Source organism: Sander vitreus, chromosome 11, assembly GCF_031162955.1.
Source record: "Sander vitreus isolate 19-12246 chromosome 11, sanVit1, whole genome shotgun sequence".
NCBI classification, from domain to species: domain Eukaryota; kingdom Metazoa; phylum Chordata; class Actinopteri; order Perciformes; family Percidae; genus Sander; species Sander vitreus.
In genome coordinates, this window is record NC_135865.1 from 27,477,921 (window position 1) to 27,489,906 (window position 11,986).

The window sequence follows — 11,986 nt, forward strand, 5'->3', positions numbered from 1 at the left end:
GATACCACTTTCATACCTCATTCATTTAAATATAAAGCTGGAGCTTAAAGCTGATGAGTTTGTCCCTATGCCAGTTGAACTGATCAATGGACAACTCCTGGAGGATAGACAGAAAGGTACTGTAGGGAGGCACTCAGCGTGTGTGAGCTTGTAAACATGTAAAGTGACATGTTTTGGGTGTAATTTGTGTACTAAAGTGTGTATGTTTTAAGATGAATGCCTTTTGAATTTCTGAATGAATTTCTGTAGCTCTTAACAGACTGAATTGCTCTTGATTAATTGACTGGTAGTTGTTATCTCAGACGGATGTTTGCACGTTTTCTTATTTAATGTGTTTTATTGTAATGTCTGGTACCTTTCTCCACGAAACGATCTCCCATGGGAGACAATAAAATAACCCTAACCTTAGCTAGCTGTTTCTGCCTGATTTATGCTAAGCAATGCTCGGATCGGTTGCAGTCTGTTGCTTCATATTTAGCGCAGAGATGTGAAATTTGTATCGATCTTCTCGTCTTAATGTCGGCAAAAAACAAACAAGCTTATTTCTCAAAATGCTGAACTTATGCTTTAACATTACAGAAGAAATGTCATTTCTTGCTGGTACATAATGATCATCTGCAAACTTGCTTTGTGCTGGCCAGAAGTGTTTTTTTCCTATGCAGAGAATAGCATCATATATGGGCTCTTCCTGTCCATCAGGTCTACCTTTTAAACTTTAACCCAGTTTTCTGATGATTTAGTTAGTTAGTTAGTTAGATGTCCCTTGTTCTGGCCAAAGTGTTGCTTTCCTATTTTGTTGTTGTTTTGTTAGTTAGATGTAAGTATGCTGTCTCTTGTTTACAGATGAACTTCATCTTAGTACATCGTGCAAACTGCAGCTGGTGAACTGACTGAATCAATGTTTAAGATAACTAATGTTTTTACATGTCTCGTACTTTCCTGATGCCATGGGCACTTCATGTTTAAGTTAAATGATCTTTTACTGTTACTCCCTCCCATCCTGATGTTTCTGTGTTGCAGGGCGCAGGCCATTGCCATTGGGCAGGCATTGGTGGATGGTCGCTGGCTGGACTGTGTCACGCACAACGACCAGCTGTTCAGGGATGAGTATGCTCTCTACCGCCCGCTCCAGGTAATATTTGTGATGTGTAAACACTGGGCACACTGGAAGAAGAATCCTCTCAAATCACCAAATTGTTTTGTATTTGCCGCAACATACTTTAACAGATCACGTGTTGATATTGATTGATTGAGTCAACGGGGTCTTCTGATAACATGAGAGGACACATCACTAATGCTGATGACATCTCTCTGTCTGCTCTCTAGAGTACAGAGTTCTCAGAAACACCGTCTCCAGACAGCGATAGTGTGAACTCCGTAGAGGGACATTCAGAGCCGTCCTGGTTCAAGGATATCAAGTTTGATGACAGCGACACGGAGCAGCTCGCAGATGAGAACGAGTACACCATGCCCAGTATGTATCGCATGTCTTATGCTTTAAAAAACGCTTTTCTTTTAAAAATAATTAACAAGACTCAGTAAAAACCTAGCAATGCTCTTTGTACAGGTAGCTTTGCTTTGGTTTCTGTGAGTTAAAATCCCCGCTGCATTTCACTGACATGCGTCTCTCTATCCAGACTCTGCCAGCCCCAGCAAGAGAACATCTGTCAGCAGTTTCCAGTCAGTTGTGGACAGTGACTCTGCTGCCTCTATTAACCTCAACATGGAGCAAAACAATGTCAACTTCCACATCAAGAAACAGTCCAAGTATCCACACGTGCCTCCTGCTGACCAGAAAGGTAAATATTACCGCACACAATATGTCCGTCTCGCTCTGAACAACATTTTCATACATTTGTTTCAATAAGTGATTATATGTGTTGCTTACTGTGCCGCTAAAAAGTGTTGGACTTGGACTTGTTTGTTTTGTGTGGCATTTTTAGGCCTTTATTTGACAGGACAGCTGAAGACATGAAAGGGGAGAGAGGGGGGAGGAATGACATGCAGCAAAGGGCTGCAGGTCGGAGTTGAACCCGGGCCCGCTGCGTCGAGGAGTAAACCTCTATATATGGGCGCCCGCTCTACCAACTGAGCTATCTGGGCGCCCTGTGATGTCATTTTTGACACAAATCAACAGAGAGTAGACTCTTAAAAGGAAAACTATGTTTTACTATGTTTAGTCAATTTCTGTAGCACCATCTGCTTTATAATCAAAAAAACGTTTAACAATGTTGGTCCTTTTTAAAGGAGATAAAACAGAAAATGCTTGACCCTACTTCACATATACAAACTAATTTCATTATTACACACATTACACTTAATTTTCCTTTAGTTAAATATAAAGTTGTTATCCACCTTCAGAGTCAATAAAGCTCCAACACTGTCATATTTACCCGCCTTACACTAAAGGGTACAACATCTGACAAGCTCTCTCTCCTCTTTCAGCTGAATATCTTTTATCTGAGGATGGAGGACAGAATATTGTCATAAGTGATGCCTTCATCAGAGGTAGGTGCTCTGCACTTCCTTTAATCAGACAACATTTTGAATTGCCAAACTAGTTAAGGTTTGGGTTTTGCTTGTTTTATGCTCGTTCATGATAATGTTTCCTCACCTCAAGCTTTAATTTCCTTTTACATTAAGTGTGTGTGTGTGTGTGTGTGTGTGTGTGTGTGTGTGTGTGGAGGGGTGTGGGGATGACATTAGCTATGTCCTGCTGCAGCTTTCGGAGGTTGCAGCCCCTGAATTGGGACATAGCTATTGTCTCTGTTTTTATAATGTGAACCACTTTGTGTTGCATGACCTTTGTATGAAAACAAATAAAGTTTGATTGATTAAGCAAACCTGCTTCCTCTTCCTGACTTGACGTACCTGCAGAGTCTCTGTTCAACCGTCGCGTGGAGGAGAAGGCCAAAGAGATGCTGTTTACGCCGCTGGGTTGGCACCACAGCTCTCTGGATCAGCTCAGAGAGGAGAACGGAGAGAAGAAGGCCATGGAGAGGCTGCTGTGAGTGGAGATAATACCCCTGTTAGTGTCCAGTGTGATTATACTGTACATCATAGTAGATAGCATTGATCATTTCTCTCTTAATTATTCAGTCTATAAAAGGTCGGAAATAGTATAAAATGTCCCACAGGTCAAGATTATTTAGCTCTTATCTTCATTTAGAAGATGACGCTTACTGAAGTTTGCAGAGACAAGATAAGCCTCATACAACCACACTTCAAAAAATCCAAACTACTGCACTTTCAATAACATGCGGTCTCCACAGAGCAACAAACGAGGAAAACCTTTTAACATGATGGTAACGTGAGAAATGTTTTTGTGTGCAACCACAGAGTTTTTTTCTAACCATCTGCCGCTCTGTCTCCCTGTGTTCAGCTCTGCCAACCACAGCCACATGATGGCGCTGCTGCAGCAGCTGCTCTACAGTGAGTCCCTGTCTCTGTCCTGGCGGGACATTATTGTCCCCGTGGTTCGACAGGTGGTCCAGACAGTACGGCCCGACGTTCGCAACTGCGATGACGACATGGACATCCGCCAGTTGGTCCACATCAAGAAGGTTCAGGCACACCATCATCAAATCAGTCAATACTGAAGTCACGTGTCACTCTTTGAAATTATACACATTCATTTAATTGTGCGTAGGAAATGTATAATTAGCTGATCGACTGTCCGCTTCAGGTGGTTTCAGAAGTGTATCTTAATCTCCATTTGCACTTCAGATTTCTGGAGGCAGGAAGTTTGACTCGACGGTGGTAAACGGCTTCGTATGCACCAAGAACATTGCCCACAAGAAGGTAAGCTCAAGTTCTTCTGTTTCAGTTTCTGTGCCTGTTTGAAATCAGCAAATGATGTCCAGAAAATAATGAGTATATAATTAGTTAAAATACCTACAGAACAGCTTGTGTTGGAAGTGTTAATATTGAACTGAAAACCCGATACTTGTCTGACCTGTAATCAGATGAACCCCTACATCAAGAACCCCAAAATCCTGCTGCTGAAGTGCTCCATAGAGTATCTTTACAGGGAGGAGACCAAGTTTTCCTGCATCGACCCCATTGTGCTACAGGTCAGTAAGTCACTAACTAAAGTTAACCCTTTTGTAGCCTGGTTTGCAGTTGCATTTGCTGAAGTTTTCTGACACTAAGAAAAGATTTTTCTTTGTCTCTCCCTCAGGAACGAGAGTTTTTGAAGAACTATGTGCAGCGCATAGTAGACGTGCGTCCAACCCTGGTGTTAGTGGAGAAGACAGTGTCTCGTATTGCGCAGGACATGCTGCTGGAGCACGGCATCACACTGGTCATCAACGTCAAATCGGTCAGTATAGTATTGGAACAACTATTAAATGAATAACTAATTATTGAAACTAAATTTAGAAGTTTTTAGTTAACATTTAGATATCCTTAAATCATGCTTTCTGCTTCATGGTCTCCTCTTGGTTTGGTTTTATTCTGTCAAAATACAACATAACACACTTAAATGATATAATATAACCCGGTGCTAATATGGCTCTGGTTCCTAAACGATCGGTATCTAATGCACCAAATGACAATGCAGGGCCTCATTTTGGTTCCGCTTTAATGCCTGCGCTGCCCTCTGGTGCTCCAAAACGGAGGTTACAGGCAACACTTGTTCAAAAAGTTTTTTTTTTTTTTAAACACACAGATTTAATCAAACTTAAGGCATGTACATGTAGAACAGAATAAAATAAATTCTAATCCGCAAAAAACGAATGTGAAAAACATTCAAAGTTAAAATAACTTATTTCCTTAGTGGTCATGGCTATGGTGTCTTTGCCACCATTAATCACTTTTCATTTTTCTTCTTCAATTTAGCAAGTCTTGGACAGGGTGAGTCGTATGACCCAGGGAGATCTGGTGATGTCCATGGACCAGCTCCTCACCAAACCTCGTCTGGGAACCTGCCTCAAGTTCTACATGCAGCCCTTCACCTTGGCCAATAGTAAGAAGCACACCTCCTTCTCTCAATGCGTACTGCTGTGAGACACTGTAACTACACCCTATAGAATGAATCCTGATGTTTGTTTTGTCTTCTGTCCTTCCAGATGAAGTGAAGACTCTGATGTTCTTTGAGGGTTGTCCTCCTCATCTTGGATGCTCCATCAAACTGCGTGGTGCCTCGGAGTATGAGCTGGCCAGGGTGAAGGAGATCATCATGCTGATGGTGTGTGTGGCATACCACTCCCAGCTGGAGATCTCTTTCCTCATGGATGAGTTTGCCATGCCGCCCAGTTTGTCCCAGAACACCTCGTTCCCCTGCCTGCTGGAGGGCGCCTCTGTGGAGTCAGAGGATGGAAAGAGGAGAGGGAAAGAGACAAATGGAGAGAGTCAGGAGAAAACTACGGCGACTGAAGACTCTGCACTGGGAGGACAAGCTGAGGAGGAAAGGTTTCCATCGGAGTCTTCATCCAAAAATGGAGATATAGACACTCTCCAAGACAATCCGAACCCCAACTTACCTTCCTCTGTCCAAGAAGAGGAGACTGGTATCGCAGAGACAAAGACCTCCTCGCCATTTGCCAGTACCCTTGCACCGCCTCTGCCTGTATCCCCTCCGCTCCTCTTGGAGAAGGACCAGGAGATGAGCTCAGGCACTCTCATGGCATCTGAGGGCGAAACAGGGTCCAGGGGAAGCCTATTGAAGGGGGAGTCACATGACATGGATGACGGGGAAAGTTCAGAGACTACCACTACTCCTCGGTTGTTCCGAGACCCTCTGCAGGACGATACGGGGATGTTTGTGGCCGAGCAGGTGGCTTCAACTGATGACCGTCTGAAGTCCATCTCTGCTGTTTTCAAGCAGGAGCTTAAGGACATCATCCTGTGCATTTCCCCCTTTGTCACATTTAAAGAACCATTTCTTCTCATGCCTGCTGGCATGCTCTGCCCTAGCAGGGATTACTTCCCCGAACAGGTACCTAGCTATGTTGTTGTAGTTTTTGTTGTTGTCAGAAAATAATATGTTCATCCCAGGTTCTCCGAGTCCAGGTGATTGTCTTCAAATGTGTTGTTTTGTTTGACAAACAGTACAAAACCCAAAGACATTCAGTTTCCAATCATATAAGATGTTTTTCTTATTCGTACCATGCTCATCTGTGTTTTCCCTGTCCCACAGGTCTACCTATCTCCTCTCCTAAACAAGGACTTCAAGGAACTGGACGGACGCAGAAAACGACAGCTACTCAAAGACTCTGCCCCCTCCTCTCTGGTTAGTGGGCAGACCAACGGCGCTTCACAGCCGAAGCTCATCGACGTCCTGCCCTCCCACAGTCTTACCAGCACCCGCATTATAGAGCAGCTGAACGGCAGCCAGGATCTGGCCAAGATGCTGGCTGACTACAGAGCAAAGGGAGGTCGGATCCGGCAGAGGGAAGCCACCGACCCCTTCAACACTGCCAGCACTGCAGCGCCTGTGAGTGTCCAGAGCAGAGCGGTGGACGCACAGGTGAAGCTACTAGTGAAGACTGACAGTGAAGAGGAGAAGCCAAGCAAACTGAATGATGTGAGCTGGGCCCCCAAGGTGAGCAGTGTTGAGACAACTTTTCATTAATGGTGCCCTTCTTATAAACAAACAAAAGTTATCTTTACATTCAGTCTTACTCACCAAAGCAAATCGTTTTTTATCATTTTCTTCCTCCAAATATTTGAAAAGGCGATTTTTATTTTTTAATTTTTTTTTGGGAACACTTTGAAATCTGCATTGTTTACATCCATGTTTAATTGCTATGCTATTGCTATTGCTTTAATGCTTTGGTTGGCGCATTGCTGTGTTTCTTCACGTTACAGCCACCTGTAGATCAGTTGAGTAGTGTGAAGCCATTAGCAGGAATGTGTATCGCTTCACCTGCAAACAAAACGGGGACACCCACTCATAAAAAAGGGCTCCATCACAACAAAAATTACAAGTCAATTATCAAGCAGAAATGGCAATGTTTTACATCTTTGTAAATTTTAATATCATTGTGGACTATTGGTCAGACAAAACATTACATTACAAGTCATTTAGCTGACGCTTTTATCCAAAGCGACTTACAGTTGCTACATATGTCAGAGGCCGCACGCTTCTGGAGCAACTAGGGGTTAAGTGTCTTGCTCAGGGACACATTGGTTGATGTATCGCTGTGGGAATTGAACCCAGATCTCCCACACAAAAGTGTCATATCCACTGCACCATCACCACCCATAACAAGAAAACGAGCAGTTTCAAAAAGTCACCGTCCTTGAGTTCTGGAAAATTATGCCAGGAACTTTTTTTTTAAAACTATTTTATGAAAAATATTACAGGAATGAATTGTTGATAAAAGTAAGACTAGATTTGATATGGAAATAGTAATTAGTGCATAAAGTTGCTGTGTTTTTAATGTAAAATGAGCCCAGATTAAAATGCATACAGTAATCACCACATTGTGCCAACATGAGTAAATAAAAAGCTATTATATATTATATTAGGATATTGGACTACGTACTTACTAATGTGGTAGATATTCATATATTGTTGAAATCATTTTTGCCCCTCGATCACTTTTTTAGAGGCATTCTAAGATTTCTTGGGGCATTTTTGCCCTTTTGCCCCTCTTCATTTCTGACATTAGTCGGAGGTAAGTATCTCCTCTGTGTTCCTGCCTCTTTTTTTTTTTAAACCAGCACAGGTTTCAGACGAGATCTGCTAGGCTTGAGCATCCCCCATCTCTGATTATTCATTTGTGAGGGAAACTATGAGTAAGGCGTGTTCATTTCTGGGTCTCAGTGGCTCTACTTTTATCTTACTTTTGATGCGTTTGTTGTCCTCAGCTGGACTGTCTGAACCCCGTCAACCATCAGAGACTGTGTGTGCTCTTCAGCAGTTCATCAGCTCAGTCCAACAACGCGCCCAACCCCTGCGTCAGCCCATGGTAAACCCCTTCATGCGGACTGGATTAATAAAGTTCCTTGTTTTTTAATGAATTTGTATTTATTGCCTTTGTTTCTCAACAGGATTGTCACAATGGAGTTCTATGCCAAGAATGACCTCTCGCTCGGTGTATTCTTGGAGCGGTATTGTTTTAGGTAAGACAAAAATAACGTCAAAATGTATGTGTTTGTATGAAATTCTTATGCTTTAATAACAAATTTGTTATCAGAGAGAGAAACACTGTGACTGAATTGGAGCTATAGGAGCCGAGATTGGAGCTAAATCATTTTCAAATGTGTAAAAAAAGAAACTTTAAAAAGTGAAGTCAGATTTGGAAATGTTAATTGGCTTTTATACATTTTTTTTTAAATATATGTAAATAGGTAGCTTTGACAATTGTTAGTTCAGTTCATTCCAAGTAAGCCTCCCAGTTTGCTTTACGTGCGTGTGCGTGCATATGTTTTCTCCAGGCCGTCTTACCAGTGCCCCAGCATGTTCTGTGAGACTCCCATGGTGCACCACATCCGTCGGTTTGTGCACGGCAGCGGCTGTGTGCAGATCGTGTTAAAGGAGCTGGACTCCCCTGTGCCTGGTTATCAGCACACAATTCTCAACTACTCCTGGTGCCGCATCTGCAAACAGGTCAGTAGCAACATAACATAATATTTAACTTTACCATGGAGTTTCAGTCCCAGTACCAAATATAATGTTCTTTGATACTATACTCTGAGTTTCAGATCAGATACCTTGCCGGGTTTATATACGTTTTTCAAAAAAATCTAACTAAATACAAGGATTCTCTGTCTTTCTTTCAATTTTCTCGACAACCGTTCATCCGATCTACTTCACACTTGAAGGGAGTATTGCTGAGGGCGTTATACTTATTTCAGCGTAGGACAATAAATTCCTTAATTCTGACCACATGATGTTTGTTATTTAAATTCAACCCTGTAAGTGAATAAATGAAGTCTGATTATCAGGCTAGACTTCCCTCTGTTACATTCAATCTTTGCCTCCTATTATTAGGTGACACCAGTGGTGCCGCTGTCCAACGACTCGTGGTCCATGTCTTTTGCTAAATACCTGGAGCTCCGCTTCTACGGCCACCAGTACACCAGGAGGGCTAACGCGGAGCCCTGCGGACACTCCATCCACAAAGACTACCACCAGTACTTCTCATACAACCAGATGGTGGCTTCCTTCAGGTTGGTCAGCTCTATCCTTCATTCACCTACCGCTGAATTAGACAAAGGACGTATTTATATGTCAAAAACCTTCCATTTTTTGCGAAAGTAAAAGATCTGAATACTTCCACAGGTGGTTAAAAGCACATGTTGTGTACAATGAATCCCTGAATTAGTCTTGACACAGAGTTTTCCCGTCTCTCTCCTTCTCAGCTACACTTCTGTACGACTGTTGGAGATTTGTCTTCCTCGTCCCAAGATCTTCATCAGGAACCTGGGACCTTCTAAAACCAACCTGCAGCAGGACCTGAAGGACTTCTCGCTAAAGTAAATAATAAAGCTCATACTGTATATAGATATAAGAAGAAAGACCAAATAGACATGAACATCAAAAGGGTTTATCCCCTGCTTTCATGTAAATCTGCCCATTAGATTATCTTGAGTTTACTTTTTGGCCCCAGAGAGGCTCCAAAGGAAAGCTCCTGAAGTGTCCACAATGGAAACGTTTCATCCTCTGTGGAGCATGAATGTGTCAGGAAGTTTCATGGCAATATGTATGTAGTTGTTGATATCTCGATATTGAGAGGGTATCGAGGATTATAAGTGTACGCCCTTTGAGTTAGGGCTGAAACTAATCATTATTTTTGTTATTTTCTCGATTGTTTGGTCTATTAAATGTCAGAACACTGTGACAATTGTCTATTGACCAACAGTCCTGAACTAAAAGATATTAAGTTTATTATTAAAAACATGAAATCACCACAATAGAGTACTGACACCAGAGAAGATTTGGTTGTTTTTTTTGCTTTAAAAATGACTTCCAACAATTAAGCGATTATCAAAGTAGTTGCTAATTAATTCATCATTACATTAATTACCCTACATTAATTGTAGCTTTGCATATGTGAGTTGGGCATATATAAATAACATGTTCTTGACTTGAAATGACTTTTATTATTTATTTATTTATTTTTATTACTTGTTTGGCATTTTAGGCCTTTATTTGTATAGGACAGCTTAGACTTGAAAGGGGAGAGAGAGGGGGAAATGACATGCAGCAAAGGGCTGCAGGTCGGAGTCGAACCCGCGGCCGCTGCGTCGAGGAGTAAACCTCTATATATGGGCGCCTGCTCTGCCAGGTGAGCTTCCCAGGCGCCCCAATGAGTTTTAAGCTCGCTGGGCAAAAATAAGACAAGTTAGTAATTGAGAATTTCAGGTGAGAAATAACAATAGAAATATAAAAATACAACAATAAAGAAAGTGGGAAAGAACGACAGTACTGTACATAAATAACATTTATAGACTTTGAATTGAAATGCTTTCCAGACCAAGAATTGTTTTAGCTGTTCTCAGTCCATAGGTATTCTAAACTAATAGATTACAGCACGTTCATTCGGTGGTTTTTGTTTCTTTGCATATCATCCTGTTATCCACCGTTTGCGTCTGCTCCCTCCTCAGAGTGACTCAGGTGTACCTGGCCATAGATGACCGCCTCACCTCCCTCAAGACCGACACCTTCAGTAAGACGCGAGAGGAAAAGATGGAGGACCTCTTTGCTCAGAAAGACGTAGGGTTTTTTTTGTGTCGGTATGTCTCATCTCTTGGTTCAGTGATGTTTCTAGACTCATCGTGGTGTTTCTGTTTGTGTGTGTGTAGATGGAAGAGGCAGAGCTGCGGAGCTGGAACGAAAAGCTCCAGGCGCGACTACAAGCCTGCAATCTGGATTCTCCTCAGCAGGTGCAGGTGGTTCTGGAGTCGCTGGTGATGAAGAAACAGAGTCTGTGTGAGATGTTGCAGTCCTGGAACAGCAGGTCAGAATCACTTATGACTTCCTTTAATACATTTTATTGGATGTTATTTATTTATGGATATGACAGGATAGGGAAAAAAGTATATGCAGTACCATGCAACAAAAGTTTGTTTACAGAAAATATACAACATAAGAAAAAAAGAATATTAAGACTCTTACCTGTAATTAACTCCTGTATCTCTGGGGGGTTTTCTGCCCATATTTTTTTGCATTGTGTATATTTTGGATTTGCACCTTTTTAATATTTTACATTTATATCAGAGTTTCCGTGGGGTCTTAAAAAGTCTAACATTTCAAAATCAAAATTTAAGGCCTTAATAAAGTCTCACTCTAAATGATTTTAAACTGGTCTTAATTTTCCTTCGTTATAATTCTTTCTTTCGCTATTCAAAATATAATTTGCTGTATTACGACTCCAAATGAGACCAACATGCAACTTAAATTGCAGCCAATCAGCTTTTGTGTTATTATTGCGAGACTCTTTCGGATTGTACCACAGACATAAAACAGATTTTATTGTTCAGCTTTGGGGAAGTGCAAGTTTAGCGATACTTGGCTTGAAAAAAAAACGTTTTAGGGCGTTTTCACACCTGTAGTTCGTTTGCTCTGGTCCGAATCAGTTGGTGAACTTGGAGCGATTTGCCGTCGGTCGGTTTGGTTTGGTTTGGTTTGACACCTGGAAAAATCCAAGCGTACCAAAATGCGTCATTACAAATCAGGCAAGAACGTCCAGCCCTCTTATTGGTCGGATATGTAGAAAGTAAATACAGGAAGAAGGTCCTGTGTTCTGGTCTAGTGGTCAAACCAGCTCATTTCATTAAAATGATCAGACATTGTTTCGCAAGAGACGTCACTCCGTCTGCTCTGGTCACCGAGACTTCGCTCTGCTCTGCCGGCGTCTGTCTCCAATTTTAGCGGCAGCTGGTTTGACCACGGAGATACGAGTGACGGACGGCAAGCTTGACTGCAGTCTATTTCTTTGATAGAAACACTGCAAGCTGCTACAGTTTGCTGCTCTTCTGCAGATTGCTAAACACACCTGACTACAGGAGACATTAGCTCAGACTTACGGAGTAC

General features: G+C 42.0%; 1 protein-coding gene across 7 annotated transcripts in view; it reads left to right on the forward strand.

The window, feature by feature from the left end:
* The window catches only part of pikfyve (phosphoinositide kinase, FYVE finger containing), a 37,760-nt gene that overhangs the window by 13,329 nt on the left and 12,445 nt on the right, over positions 1-11,986 (forward strand). For all 7 annotated transcript variants that reach the window (XM_078262607.1, XM_078262608.1, XM_078262609.1 and 4 more), the window contains 19 exons: positions 1,021-1,132; positions 1,327-1,474; positions 1,638-1,799; positions 2,446-2,508; positions 2,878-3,007; positions 3,383-3,563; positions 3,727-3,801; positions 3,966-4,073; positions 4,181-4,321; positions 4,840-4,966; positions 5,070-5,938; positions 6,140-6,544; positions 7,816-7,916; positions 7,999-8,070; positions 8,386-8,557; positions 8,942-9,120; positions 9,313-9,426; positions 10,558-10,666; positions 10,756-10,910. In XM_078262607.1, coding sequence (XP_078118733.1) covers positions 1,021-1,132; positions 1,327-1,474; positions 1,638-1,799; positions 2,446-2,508; positions 2,878-3,007; positions 3,383-3,563; positions 3,727-3,801; positions 3,966-4,073; positions 4,181-4,321; positions 4,840-4,966; positions 5,070-5,938; positions 6,140-6,544; positions 7,816-7,916; positions 7,999-8,070; positions 8,386-8,557; positions 8,942-9,120; positions 9,313-9,426; positions 10,558-10,666; positions 10,756-10,910 — 3,423 coding nt within the window. The remainder of the gene's footprint in view (positions 1-1,020; positions 1,133-1,326; positions 1,475-1,637; positions 1,800-2,445; positions 2,509-2,877; positions 3,008-3,382; positions 3,564-3,726; positions 3,802-3,965; positions 4,074-4,180; positions 4,322-4,839; positions 4,967-5,069; positions 5,939-6,139; positions 6,545-7,815; positions 7,917-7,998; positions 8,071-8,385; positions 8,558-8,941; positions 9,121-9,312; positions 9,427-10,557; positions 10,667-10,755; positions 10,911-11,986) is intronic.